The sequence below is a fragment of the Pelecanus crispus genome, chromosome 26, assembly GCF_030463565.1.
Source record: "Pelecanus crispus isolate bPelCri1 chromosome 26, bPelCri1.pri, whole genome shotgun sequence".
Lineage (NCBI taxonomy): Eukaryota > Metazoa > Chordata > Aves > Pelecaniformes > Pelecanidae > Pelecanus > Pelecanus crispus.
The window spans coordinates 2,493,291-2,507,916 of NC_134668.1; the positions used below are offsets into that span (position 1 = coordinate 2,493,291).

At 61.4% G+C, this 14,626-nt stretch overlaps 1 protein-coding gene across 1 annotated transcript; it reads right to left on the reverse strand.

The window, feature by feature from the left end:
- Positions 1 to 13,056: 13,056 nt before the first annotated feature.
- On the reverse strand, positions 13,057 to 14,052 carry NEUROD4 (neuronal differentiation 4). The gene has a single exon (XM_009483584.2). The coding sequence runs from the start codon at positions 14,050 to 14,052 to the stop codon at positions 13,057 to 13,059; it is 996 nt and encodes a 331-aa protein (XP_009481859.2).
- Positions 14,053 to 14,626: the final 574 nt, after the last annotated feature.

Below are 14,626 nucleotides of genomic sequence, written 5' to 3' on the forward strand. Positions count from 1 at the left end.
CATCAGCTTCCCCCCCATGCTCAGCCCCCTCTCCTGCTTGCCCCCCCCGCCCCGGATTCGGGTGGGCAGCAGGCAGGACAGCCACCAGCTCCGGGCAGCCCCTTGCCCCCCGCTCCCCTCCTGCCTGCACCCCCTGCATTGGCAGGACAGGCAGCAGCCGGGGTCCCAGGGTGGAGATGCTGCGCAGCAGCTCCCAGGCAGGACCGGGGAGATTTGAGCTGCCTGACAGATGGCCGGCTGCAACAGTTCCTGGGGAAGGGGTGGGAGTCCCCGCACCATCTGCCAGGGGTCACAGGTGACCCCCAAACCCCGCCGCGGGGGAGGGGGGCATGCCAGAGCTTGATTTATAGAAATGCACTGGGAAACTGGGGAAGAGGCGGTTCAGAGGGACCGGGGATGGGTGCGGGTTGGCTCCCCGCCGTCAGCTCCCTTCCCGGCAGCGTGGGCATCGCTCCTGTCCTGTGCCCCGGAGCCGGGGTGCAGCAGGGGCTGACTGCAGGAGCTGGGGGGGTTTAAGCTGCAGGTTCAAGAGCCGCAGGGTGGCCCAGGGCCCTGGCCAAGGCGCCTCGTCCTGGCTGGTAGATGGGCTCACGGCAGGGTGGTTTGCGAGGGGCAGGTTGCACGGGGCAGCACACAGCCCGGCTGTGGGACAAGGATGCTCCAGGCACCTTCATCCTTGCTAGAGCCCGTCCTGAAGGTTTTCACCGGAGCTATCAAGAGGCAGCAGGTGTTTGCTGCTCGCTGCAGAGCTGCGCTGGCACAGGACCCAGTTCCTCCTCCTGGTTCTGCATCCCCAGCCCGCTCCCATTCCTGCCTGCCTGCCTCGCCACCGGCCTCCTTGATGCCAAACCTCTCTGCCTAGAAGGACCCCGGTGCCCCGCGGCATCACAGACAGCGCCGGTCCCCTGCCCGCAGGTCCTCTGTGCCCCGCGGTTGCTGCCAGCCCCACGCCCAGGGCTGGGAAGCTGCTTTTCCAGCCTCCATTTCTGGGGTGAATGGAGACAAAACCTCGCAGAGAAAGTTCACCCACCCTGGCCGGGGTTGCTGCCGTGGTGCTGGGTGTAGCACCGGGGGACCGGCCAGTGCTTGGAGATGCTCAGGTGATGCTGGGGAGCTGCTCTGCCCTTTGCCCATGTCCAGAAGGACCCCCCCGGCTGCAGCAAGCCATGGGGACAAGGTGGGCACTTTTCTGGGTGTCTGCTGGTCCCCCTGCCTGCATCGGTTCAGGCTGTGTGAGGCAGCAGCCTGCCAAAGCCAGGAGGCTCCAGACCATACCCAGCCGGCCAGGCCAGGTGGAGCAGAGGAAAGCTAGCCATCACGGGGCTCCCTGTACCCCAAACTCCCTGCCCACTGCTCGCAGAGGCACCACAGCATCCTCCACAGCATCACCCTCCCTCCTGGCCCTCCCCGGGGCCGGCACATCCCTCTGCATCTTTCTGCCTTGGGTCCAGCTCCCAGGCCAGGCTCCCTTCAGCCAAGGGGAGCAGCACGGTGGGACCCTCCGGCTTCACCCAAAGTGCTGGGAAATCAAACGAAACGAATGGAGAAGAACGGGAAGGGCAGGAGAGGGGTGGAGAGGAGGGGCAGGTGTCAGCAAGCTGCCTCCAGCCATCTGTTGCCAGCTCGGGGGCTCCAGGGCCCCCCCAGCTCTGCGCCTGACGGCGACAACGCTCACTCTCGGGGGGCGGGGGGGGGACTGCGCGGGCGCATCCCCCACCTGAGCGCAGCCGCGTCGGGGAGTTTCGGAGGGGGATGCTGGCCCTCCCTCTGTGTGGCTCGTGGGCTGCTTGGGTGCCTTTGCCGCAGCTCAGCTCATGGGGAAGCTCGGGCGATCATTGCCCCCTGCGTGGGGGGAGGGTTGGGGTATCCCCTTGGCTCCCCCTAAAGCTGCCTGGCCCGATGTGCCCCCTCCTCGCCCGCGGGCCATCGCAGCATCCCTCCCCTGCCCTGCCAGCCCCGGGGCAGCGGTGCTCCGGCCGTCCCTGCAGCCTGGTTTGGGGTCCCACACCTGGATGAGCCGGCGTGCAGGAGGGCTTCCCTTTGGGACACGCGGGGTGCTGGGAGGCATCCACAGCGCCTGCAGACCCGGGCTCCTCCGGAGAGGCTGCTGGAGGCCAGGCGGGATGCCCCGAGCATCTCCCCAGAGACCTGCGTGAGGGTGCCCGAGTCACTGCCCTGCCCCTGGGCAAGGGGAACTGCCCTGGGGGCAGGCGGGAGAGGTCCCCCACGTTTTGAAGGCGATGCTGAGAATTGGGGCTCCTGGGCGGAAGGATGCTCTAGCACCCACAGGTCCTTGCCCCAGCCCATCCGCTGGGTCTCACCTTGTTCTCACCCTTGGAAACAGCCGAGCTTTCAGAAGATATCCAGAGATCCCTCCAGGATTTATCCTGGCACGGGCCATGGCAGCCCGGGCGTTACAGCTGAGGGCTCGGGACAGCCGCAGCCCCGGGTACCCCCACCAGCTCCCGGCCATTAGGGCTTTTGCAACATGAGGATGAAGAGGGTTACGGCTCCATCTGAGCCCCCGGAAGGCAAAGCCTGCTGCATTATATCCTAATCTGAGAGGCCTTGGGGACTGTGACTCTAAGTGGAGGCTCTCTAATCCCCTCCCGTAAACGATACGGCACTAACTACCCCGATGGGACTCTGGCCACATCTGGTAGGAGAGCCCGCCGGGAGTGCCCGGCTATACCTTTTGCTAAGAGGATGAGGATGCAGAGGGGAATATGCTAAACCATTTATGCCGCGGGCACTTTTTTATCCGCCGCGATCAGATGTCTGAGCTAGCAGGACGGGATCTCCATCTGGATGGACAGCCCCGGCCCTCGGCTTGCTCCCGTACCCCGCGCAGCATCCCTTCTCACTGCCTGCTGCTGGAGAAGCAGCGCTGGGGTGCTTCTACAAAAAGCCTGGTGTGGGTACGGCCCCCCCAAAGTGCCCCCCACCGATGAGCTCCACGCTCTGCCCCATCCCCGGCACGGCTCAGCGCGCAGCTGCAACACTCGGCTGTACGGTGCGGGAGATGTCCTGTGTATGGGAAACTCCAAGGCGGCTCAGAAACCCTCTGTCCCAGCCTTGAGCACGAGTGAACTGCAAAAACGACCCAAAACAACCCAGCCCACGCTTGCATGGCAGGCTCCGTGAGCAACCGCCTGGAAGGGACCCCCGGGCAGCGTCCCCCTTCTCCCCCAGCCCACCCAGGGACGCAGCGGAGATGCCATGGCAGGGTAGGAGGGCAGCCAGGGTCTAGGTATGGCAAATCCTCCTCTTACAGCGATTCATCCTGAGGATGAAAGAGGTGGGGGAGCATAGACCCCCCCCCGAGCTGCCAGGGAGGGGGTGTGGGGCATCGCTGGCAGCTGGGCTGGGGGTCCACCCCCGGAGCAGAGGTTAATGAGGGAGCGGGGCCGGGAGCGGTGGCGGCAGCGGCCGTTAGCCCATATGGACACGGAGCGGCGGCGGGGGGGATCGGCGCGTGCCGGCGTCCTGCCCCGTGGGTGGGGCAGCGGAGCCCCCTCTCCTCCTGCGCTGCCAAAAGTCACCCGAGATGCAGGTTCAGGTTGTTGATGCCCCAATCCGGAGCTGGTCCCCGCCATTCCTCCTGCATCCCTCCCATCCCAGGGATGCTCTTCCTATATGATCAAATAAATGCCACGGGGGGGAAAAACAAGCCCACAGCCTTTCGCCCGGGGGGTCCCACACCCTGCAGGGCAGAGGGCGGGAGGGCGGCGAGGACCACGCGCCCACCGCCGGCACTGCCCCCACCCCGGCCGTGGCACAACGAGTGGGCAGCGATGCCTGCGCTGCCGGACCGCAGCTGGGTCCGGCCATTGGAGAGGCGAGCCGAGGTCGCGTCGGTTGCCCCCGCGCTTCGGCTAGCGGCCCGGAGCCCGCTGGGCCCCCTCCGCACCTTTCTCCTGCTCCCCGCGGGGACGCCGGGCAGCCAACTGTTCCCCGCAGAGGCTGGCGAGCTGCAGCCCGGGCTAATCCAATCCATCAGGGGGGTAATGAGCTATGAAAGTGCGGATTCAATTAAGGGGGATTGCGACGGAAGGCCGAGCCCGGCGGCAGACGGAGAAAGGAGCCTGCTCCCCTCTGAAAGGGTCCATCTGTGCCGCTCTGTCCCGTCTTTGTGCTCCCTGAAAGAGCCGGCACGGCACAAAAGCAGCGGCGTCCCCGCCGGGCGCTGGCGCTGCACAAGGGTCCGGCTACCCCGGCAGCCCTGGGGGGAAACTGAGGCACAGTACGCTTACGGGAGCAGCTTATGGCACCAGTGTTTGGAGAGCAAAAGCGTGCGCCCAGCTCTCTCCATGCTGGCTGCAACCTCGTGTGCAGGTGATTTAATTTTTGTCAGTTAGGTGGGGTCTGTGCAGGGTTTCTTGCCCACGAGATCTCCATCCAACAGCCCAGCACGGCCGCTTGCTCAGGGCACTCTCCGGAGCACGGGGGGCTGTGGGAGGCAGGAGGAGCCCCCAGCTTTGGGGGGCTGGTTCTGCTGCCACCCGCCTTTCGGTGCCCATCCCATTGCCCAGGGCGGCTTCGTGCCTTCCCAGCCAGGCGGCACCCAGGTCCCCCTCAGCCTCCAGGTGCCTCCAGGGCTGACACCGGCTTGGGCATCTCGTGGGCACGTGGCCGAATCCAGCAAGCTTAATCCTTTTCAGCAACGCATACTGGGTCACCACCCATGGGGAGAGCAAGAACTGGAGCCCTAGGGTTTGCTGGGGTCGGTGCCTCAGTTTCCCCCTCTGGGAACGGCTGGAGGAGGTGGCAGTGCCGTGGGGTGGGTGCATGCGGGGTCTTCGGCACCTGCCTGCCCTTGGCTCGCATCTCTGGGTCTTCTCCTGCATCGCTTGGGCTGGAAATACCCCCCGAGGCCTCCGTCTGAGAGGCTCCTGCCTGATTGCAACTTGGGAGGGATTGGGCCGGGGACGAGTTTAAAGACGGGATTATTCCTGTACAAATTCTGATTAAACCATCCCCAAACCCTCCTGCTACAAGATTAAGCTGAGCTCTAATCTCACCCAAGCAGCAAGACTTCGTCAATAACTCCAAATCTCTCTGCTGTTAGTTTATCTGGTGGGGATTAAGCTGGGAGGTTCCTGAACTTGTATTATAATATATTAAAAAAAAAAAAACCCAACCAAAAAAAAACCCACGCAGCCCTGTGTGTGTGCTAGCCAGTGCATGACAGCTGCCATCTCCCACGACTCAGCCAGGGATGGGGCTGAATGAAACGCCTGGTGCCACCCAGATGCCAGCGTGAGCTCTGGGGATCGCCCGGGGCTGCCTGTCCGCCGCTCCCGACGGAGCTGCGGAGGATGAGGCATGCGGCCCCGGGCCCGCCGCAGCGCAGGCGGCCAGGCTGCCTGGTCCCGCAGGCTGACCTGGGGACGTTTCAGGCTGCCAGCCCTTGCTGGAGCCCGGATCCTTGTGTGCAGGACAGCGCCGTGCTCTGCTCTTGCAGGACACCGTTTGCTGCACCAGGTGAGGTTTAGGTTGGAAATTAGGAAAAATTTCTTCATGGAAAGGGTAGTCAAGCATTGGAACAGGCTGCCCAGAGAGGTGGTGGAGTCCCCATCCCTGGAAGCGTTCAAAAAACGGGTAGATGTGGCACTTGGGGACATGGTTTAGTCTAGTCTACCCTTGATTGGTTTAGTGTGGACTTGGTAGTGTAGGTTAATGGTTGGACTGGATGATCTTAAAGGTCTTTTCCAACCTAAACGATTCTGTGATTCTATTCTATAACAGCAGCCCGGGCACTGGCCGCAGCCCTCAGCAGGGCTGGCACAGCTCGGGGACCAGCACCCGCGTCCCCACCAGCTCTTCTGGTGACCCAGGTGTTCTCCACCCACTCTGCTGGAGCACCAGGGCTCAGGTCCAAGTGACACCCCAGGAACATCCCTCAGACGTGATTGCTGAGGCTTCCAGAGCAGGGCGGAGGGTGGGAGAGGGGGAGAAGGCTGAAGCGCTGCATGCGGCATCCTCCAAACGGAGCCCGTGGTCCTCCCTTGCCCCGGCCACCGCTCCCTGCAAGCCCCGCCGGGGTAAGACTCAGCTCATGGTGGCATCTGCGTCCCCTTCTCTCTGCATGGTCACCGCACTCTGGCTCAGCTCTGGGCACCGAAGAGGGGCTCAGGAAGGAGGGGACCCTGCGAGAGGGGCCCTTGTGCTGCTGGAGGCTGGCACGGGGTTAGTATTGCCCAGGTGCTCATGGGTCCATCAGCCAGGGATGTTCTGGGACTCCCCAGAGTCCAGGGGAAGGGGTGCCACCTCTGCCAGTCCCTTTTGCTCACCCCGAGCTCCCCTGGGGATCAGCCAGCCCACCAGCACCCACAAGAGCTCCATCAGGACCATGAGGTCCCCCGCTATAAGCTGGACCCTTTGCCAGCAGCAAAATCCCTTTGGGTGCCAGGAGGACCCACAGCACCTTTGGAGCCAGCGCGCTCCCTGGGTCCCATGGCAGGGTGGGAATGGGGAAGGCTGGGAGAGCTGGGATGGCCCCCCAAGGCGAGGGATGCTCCGGCGCTGGCTGCGGCTGGACCGAGCAGATGCCGGGGGAACGTTTCACCTAATCCCCTGGACCAGTCCCCGCCGCGTAAACACTCTGTACAGCTTTGCAAACAGATTGAACCGTGGCTGATCTGGAGCGTGGCAAAGAGCTTAGGGGCTCGCTGGAGCCAGTGCCGGGATTTGTGCGAATTACCCGCCCCGCACTGCTGGGAGGCTCCGGAGGACCCGGCGGGATGGGGAGCCTGGTCCCACCTCCGCCGGGCTGGATGTGGGAAGGGGACCTTGCCCTCCCCTGGGTCCCCTGGCCGGGGCAGGGTGCAGGCAGGGGGTGTAGCAGGGTGGTGGGGCAGCCACGGATCCCCAGGTAGATGGGTGAGGTGCAGCCTTTGAAAGCTCACAGGACATCCCAGCCCGGGACGTGCTGGCTGGGGCACCGCAGCTGAGGCTGGCCAGGCTCTTCTCCCAGGCATCCATCCCCACAGCATGTCCGAGGAGATCACCTCCCATGCTGCGAGGTTGCCCAGTTCCATGCTCCAAGGACCTGGGTGGCCGGAGCCGCACGCACATCACTCCAGGGCTTGGTGGGCTGCTGGGCGGGTGGACTGGAGGATGCTGGATGATGCCGGGATGGGGACAGCCCATGCACAGGAGTTACCCACCCGCACAGCCATGTCCAGGAGCAACAGCTTGGGCTCGTGGAAAGAAGAGACTGGTCCTGAAGGCTGCAAACATGCAAATAATGGGTTCGTTTCCAACACACAGCATGAGCCCCTTGCACAAGCCCAATGTAACCCTCGATGCCTGGTGGGTGCAGCCAAGCTGCGTCCTGGCACATCCCAGTTTCCCCAGGATCAAGCATGATGCCACCATGTCGATCATCTTGGGACCACGTGTGGCTCCTCTCCCACCAGCCTGCACTAATCAGCAAGAAAGTTAGTTGCCAAAATCTGATGTCCCCAAGGGGGAAAAGACGATTAACTCAAGAATCAACAGTCTGATATTTCGGCTTAGTGGGAAAATCCTCTTGGTTTCCCAAGCTGGGCACATTAGGAGCTCAGTGGCTCACGGTGTTATCAGATTACAAACAATATCAGAATTACAGCTTTTAAATCTGGGGTTTAAAAAGACTTAACAATTATACAGCTCTGGGATCTCCCACCCCACTGTGGAAACCAGGACGACTTGGAGCCAGGACCCTCAAAGTGAAGAGTTGCTCCCAGCGGTGGCTTTTCCATGGCCACCACCACCGTTGACCGAGCCGTGTGCCTGGCTGGTACCGGACACCCCGACCGCTGCCACGGGGATGCCCCGTATGGGATGGCGGGCAAAGCATCCCTGCCTTGGGGTCTTCTCCACCTGCCCAGGGAAAAACTGTGTAGGAGGTTGTTCCCAGCTGGCCTTTTCAGCTCTGATGGTCATCCTTCACCTTGCACGTTCCCCGCCTGGCTTTTTCCTTCCAGCATCCTTAAAAATAATAGCCCTGGTTTTCAGCTAGCTCCGCCAAGGGTGAGGCTGGCTGCTGGGGTGCCAGAGAGGGGCTGGAAGGGCTGCTCTGCCACCCAAGCCAACCTCCACATGGGCCTGGATGGAGACCCTGGTGCAGTTAAAGCAAAGCTGTGGAAGTCCAAGAGATGTCCGGAGCTGTCTCTGCACTGCATCCAAAACTGATGCTCACCCAGCAATTGGAGACGCAGGAGCTGGAGCATGAGGAGATGATGGATGATTGGAGGTTCCCGATACCTGCTCCAGCCTCCCTGGTCCTTCTTCCAGGAGGAAGAGCATCCTTCGGTCTCAGCTGTGTCACCGTAGGGAAGGGGAGAGTTTTTAGGGCTCCTTTGTCCTAGACGCCAACGAGTCACTGAGGCTACACAAGTGGTGCTGATGGACTCGACACGCAGGGCTCCGCTCCTGGGCACCCGCTCCTCCCCAGCGTTTCTGCGGGTCCTCACTAGGGCTGGTGGGAAGCGGCGTTGCCTCCTCAGGAGCCCTTCCCAGCCCCCAGACCCTGCCTGCCCCGTCCCTCCCGGCTGTGGGACCTCTCCCAGCCTCCCCCCATGCTGGGAGGAGGTGGGGGGGGCTGTGGGGACCCCCCAAGGAGAGGAAGCCCACCCGGGCCACCGCAGGGGAAGAGGGACCTGCTCCATCGGCTCCCAGGCTGTGCCGGTGCTGGGGAGTGCGTGGTGCAGTGAGAATGCCAGTTCTCAGCTCCTCACCATCACAGCAGCCTCAGCGGTGCCAGCCAGCGGAGCCACGAGCCCGCAGCTCCTCATGGACCGCTCACCCTGCGTGCACACGGGGTATTCCCTCGCCCCCCGCGCACGTGCGTACGGGGGCCAGCTGTGCTCTCGCACGCCCGTGCACACACGCAGCCCCGCGGGGGCTGGCACGGGAGCAGGGCACCGTTTGCCCCAGCCTGGCACGGCTCCCTGCCCTCTTGGCACAGGCTGGGGCTGCTGGAAGGGGAGATTCCCCTGCTGTCGGGCACGCAGGCACCCGGGGGACCTGGCACAGAGCAGGGCTTGGCCACCGGCCAGAGAGTGAAGGGCCGGGGGGGCCGGGGACACAGCTGGACCCTGGGCACCAGCAGGCAGCCGGCCGCTGTCCTTACCCCACTGCTCCCAGAGCATTGTTGGGGGGGTCACGCTGCCGTCGGGGGGTGCGTTTGTGGGTGTGTGCGCAGGTGGTGCGTGTCTGTAGGTGTCCGGGGTGTGGGTAGAAGGGAGGCGCGCGGGTTTGTGTGCACGTCTGGGCGTTTGTGCATGGCCTCGGGTACCCAGCGCGGAGCCGTGCAGGAGGGTTGTGAGTCTGTGTGTGCACACACAGATGTTGCACCTACTTATTTATGCACGTAACTCTCCATACGCGCATACGTGTGTAAACGTTGGCATGTTTTGAATGTGCCTGTGCATATAGACGTTGTGCATACATCCTGGGAAGGGGCTTTCCATTTGCACAGGCTGCAACAACCCCCAGCCCACGGGTACGGACCGGGGCAGGCTAAGACCCGTCCCCAGGTACGTGCATCCCCGGGTAGGTGCATCCCCGGGTAGGTACATCCCCAGGTACGTGCATCCCCAGGTAGGTGCATCCCCAGGTAGGTACATCCCCGGGTAGGTGCATCCCCGGGTAGGTGCATCCCGGGTAGGTGCATCCCGGGTAGGTGCATCCCCAGGTAGGTGCATCCCGGGTAGGTGCATCCCGGGTAGGTGCATCCCCAGGTACGTGCATCCCGGGTAGGTGCATCCCCAGGTAGGTGCATCTCCAGGTAGGTGCATCCCCAGGTAGGTGCGTCCCCAGGTAGGTGCGTCCCCAGGTAGGTGCCTCCCCGGGCAGGTGCATCCCCAGGTAGGTGCGTCCCCAGGTAGGTGCATCCCCAGGTAGGTGCCTCCCCAGGTAGGTGCATCCCCGGGTAGGTGCGTCCCCAGGTAGGTGCATCCCCAGGTAGGTGCATCCCCAGGTAGGTGCATCCCGGGGTAGGTGCATCCCCAGGTACGTGCATCCCCAGGTACGTGCATCCCCGGGTAGGTGCATCCCCAGGTAGGTACATCCCCGGGTAGGTGCATCCCCAGGTACGTGCATCCCCGGGTAGGTGCCTCCCCGGGTAGGTGCCTCCCTGGGCAGGTGCATCCCCAGGTAGATGCATCCCCGCGTAGGTGCATCCCCGCGTAGGTGCATCCCCAGGTAGGTGCATCCCCAGGTATGTGCATCCCCAGGTAGGTGCCTCCCCAGCCCAGCCCGCTCCCCAAAGCAGCCGCTCCCCTCTTGTTTTGGGGACACACGAGGTCTCCTCTCCTCGCCAGCCCCCTGCCCGGCTCACGCCTCCCGTGCAGCTCAGCCCTGTCCCCGCTCAGGGCCGCAGCATCTCCCCCAGCCCTTCGCAGCGCGGCTGCAGCTGCAGGTCCCCCCAGAGAGCCCCCCGCCCTCGCCCCACGCGGGGCATCGGCAGCCGCGTGCCGGGCACAGCTTGCGGGGACGAGGCGCTCGGCAGCTCCCACCGGGCTCCGGGCAGCAGCCGGCGCGCGGGGCTGGGGGACGGAGAGGCACTGAGGTGTGCGAGGACACGTGGAGCCTGGGGTCCCCGCGCGAGGGGCCGCGGGGGCTGTGGGGAGGAGAGGCGCCGACGGCAGCCAGAAGCTGTTTCGGGTTTTTAGCGCACGCCCCGGCTCTCGGTAGGGGCGATGGCTTAGGCGGGGTGAAGCCAGGACGCCTGTGTCCCCTGCGTAGGCATGACGCTGCCGTTCACGGAGCAGGCAGGATGCGGCCCGGTGCCCCTGCAGCGGCGACCCGCCTGCGTGCGTGCGCTTGCACGTGCACATCTCCCCGCGCGCGTTCATGCATTGCTCGCAAGAGCGTGTGCACACGCAGCCCTGCGCAGGGCAATGCAACAGCGTGTTTGCGCGTGGTGTGTCAGCGTGCACGCGTGCAAAGGCTTGTCTGCATGGGTCTGTGCACGTACGTGTGGTGGGTGTGTGTGCACGCCTGTATGGGCACACCCATACAGGTGCACGCGTGTGCTTGTTTGGGGCAGAACGTGTGTGACTGCATGTTTGTGTGCATGTCTACACGTGTGTGCACATGTGTTTGTGACGTGCAGCCCATGAACGCCAGGGCCAGACAGGCTCTGTGCTAAATGCACCCACCCTCGCCCCGCGGCCGAGCCCACCACCCCCCCATGCCCCTGGAGATGACCTTCCCAGGGAGTCCCGTGGCCAGTGCTAGTCCCACGGCTAGCGCCGGCCACCAGCAGCAGCCCATGGAGCCCAGCCCCGGGGTCAGGGATCCCAGCTGGACCCCGGCGCAGGGGGGTTTCGCATCCTCTGCTTCCCCCCAGGCAGCCCCTCACCACCGCCACCGGGTTGAAGACCACAGAAACAGAGACGAGAGCCCCAGGGCGATGCTGCTTGAAACAAGACCACAACTTTATTTGAGCTAAAAACCCAATTCTTTCTTTACAAAAGGATAAACATTTGCTCTCAGTACAAAAGGGAAGAAGCCCCAGGACCCAGGGGCTGGGCAGGGACCTCCAGAGCTCAAGTCATCTCCAAATTCCCAACTCTATACAAAACAGCTCTTCAAAACAGGGAGGTTTGGCCAGCCGGGCTCGCAAGGCCAGTGGGACATCAAAAATAGTTGCCTGGATTTCCTTGAAAACAAAAATAGTTGCATAGCCTTTAAAAGTTATTGCTCATATAGAAATACAAGGGACAAGTTGGGAGCTGCCGGACATGATCACCCTCCAAAATCCAAGAAATGGCAATGTTAAGTATGTAGTTCAACATTAAATATGTAACCCCTTGGTTAAATACTTGGTTTCATCACCAGAAAAGAGACTATGAGGGCAGGAAGAAAATAAATTAAATAAATAATGGCTAATAAATAATCCTGGAGCAACAGCACTGCAAAAACCACACGTCTCCACAAAGCTAACTCCAACTAAGCACTTGGAAGTCAACTGGAAAATGAGGAGGTTATTTAGCACATTCTACATTTCATGTAAAATGGAAGGAAATAAATTAGACCCCCACACACACAGTAAATAATAAATAAAACGGGAAATTAAGACACACTTCTTTTGGCAGGATGTCTTCGGGGCACAGATCATGATAAATAACACCACAAACCGTAGGAAGACGTGGCCCTAGTCAGGAGCAAGGGTTCCACTGAGAGCTCCTCTTCCAGCCAGGGTGTTTGTGCTCTGAAAGATCAACAGTCCTTCAACGAGGTCTCCAGACCCGTGTGCTGGTAATCTCGGGCTGGCTGTAGGTCGCAGGTGAGGTCTGAGGCTCAGGAGAGGGTGGGCAGCAGGGCTCAGCGCTGCAGGACAGCAGTGGAGGGACCATCAGGGAGAAGCTCCGAGCCTGGCTGGACCACGCCATCCCTGGATGATACGGTGGCATCAAAGATAAGGTTCTCCGTTGGGTGGGAAGCTTCAAGGAGGAGGAACTGTGCTGGTCTTCTGCAAGTGGTCCAGATCATTCCCACCTCTGCCAGGCCGCCTGGCCTTGGCTGGATTCTGAAAACCATGACCCCATCAGAGCATGTGGAAGGGGAACCGGACATCCCCGGGGGCAGGAGGGGCTTGTCTCCGCCTGATGCGAGACAGAGGTGTGCCCACGCCCCACCACCCCAGGGAGGGAGGAGAAGGAGCCGTAACATCTTGGCAATGGATGATCCCAAGTGCTGGAGTGCGTTCAGGCAGAAAGTCCTGCAGGGTGAAGTCACCTTCGTGAGCATCTCTGGGGGAGAGGGAGCAGGAGGCAACGGCTCAGCTTTCGGCGGTGGCTGCTCAGAGTTCAGCTGTCGGGAAGGGTTCACGTGGCTCCTGGGGACAGCGCAGAAATCAGCAAGGTGGCACCAGCGCGGACCTGCTGGGAGAGGACCGGAGGGCCAGCAGAACCTTCCACAGCGATGTCCTGCAGAGATGCTCAGAAGTCTCTCACCCCATAGCGGCAATGTCCTCGCTCCAGTTGTGTCCGTTCTAGAAACAGCTGCACGACGTGGCCGAACTTCTCTCTGCGTCAAGAATTTGGGTCTAACTCTGCTTTGCTATTCATTGAAGATGGCGTTGAGCTGAGGCCCAGCCACATGGTGTGGGTAGGACTCGTAGCTCATGTCTATGGGGATCTCGTAGCGGGGCACTGTGTTTTGGAAGTGAGAGGCATGTCCATGTGCTCCAGCCAGGCTGACCGAGGGGTAGTGGGCCATGAAGGTGTAGGATTTATCCAGGTCTGGAGACCCATCTTGCTTCAAGGAGAAGTTCCCACTGATGCTCAGGGGCGGCGTCAGGGGACCCTCGTAGGGGGGAGTGGTGCAGTCAGAGGGATGGTTTCCAAAGGAAGCATCCACCAGGCTCTTGAAGGTCGGAGGCTTTAAATGCAGCAGATGTGTTTCCATGGTCCCGTAGGGTGGGCTTGGGAGCCCTGGGGACTGGTAGCTGAAGGAGTGGCCGGATATGGCCGATTCACACACCGGGGACTTTTCTTCATGCTTCTCCAGGAACAAGGTCTGCGGCCCCAGCTGCAGACAGCCAGCCACCAGGTTGCTGGTGGGCTGGGACAGGCCCTTGCAGAGCATCTCCACAAAGCTCTTCCCTTCAGGTGTCTGCCCCGTCTCGAGCACCTCAGACAGAGCCCAGATGTAGTTCCTTGCAAGCCTCAGTGTCTCAATCTTGGACAATTTCTGAGTCTTGGAGTAGCAGGGCATCACCCTCCTCAGGTTGTCAAGAGCATCGTTCAGACCATGCATCCGCGTGCGCTCCCGGGCGTTGGCCTTCACCCGCCGGGCCCTGAACCGCTCCAGCCTCGCCTTGGTCATTTTCTTCTTCTTTGGTCCTCTTCTCTTCGGCTTTTCCCCATCATCCTCTTCCTCCTCTTCTTCCTCGATGCTGTCATGCTCTTCATTCAAGCCAGACATCAATCCAAAAGGACCTTGCCTGCTGTCCTCTTCCTTCAGCTCATCTTTGGAGCTCAGCGTTTCATCCATCCAGGCTTGGGCGCTCACAAGCTCCGCCATCTCTTTGGGCTTGGCATACGTCTTGGTCATCTCTGATTTCTGCAACAAAGGGACAAGGAGATGTTAACAAATTCCAGCAGGAGAGTTGCTCGACATGTTGAGGGCATTAGGAACTGCGGTCAAAATCGTCTCAGAAGCATCGACTGCTTTCTGTCCACCAATGGTACCTACAGAATCTATTTATCCATCATCTATCTATTTATCCATCTACAATAATTTCTTCTGAATATTTTTGGGAGCCACTGAAGCCTCTCTGTGGGACCCAGCAGCTCTTTTCCAGGGCTCAGGGCTTCCAACAATTCAATTTTGGGGTTATTCCCACTCATGAGTCCCTCCCCTCATGGCTTCAACCCTGATTGTCATCTTGTGTGTTGCAAAAGGGAGCCTGAAAGTAAAGGTCCTCTGCTGAGCTGCCTCTGGAGATTTTCCTGCCTGAGCTCTTCCAACCTGAGCACATTTGCTTGAACCTTCCTTTCCCTCTCCTGTAACCAACACGGTCACACCGCACAAACCAGCCCGGGTTTCATGTTAATCAGCCCCCCAAATCCTGTCATCGTGCCTGACTCATTTAATAAAGCTTAGCATCTAAGCAGCTTTGCTGAAA

Bases quoted from the DNA above. Each gene is read 5' to 3' on its own strand.
- NEUROD4 (XM_009483584.2), bottom strand. From the start codon at position 14,052: ATGACCAAGACGTATGCCAAGCCCAAAGAGATGGCGGAGCTTGTGAGC.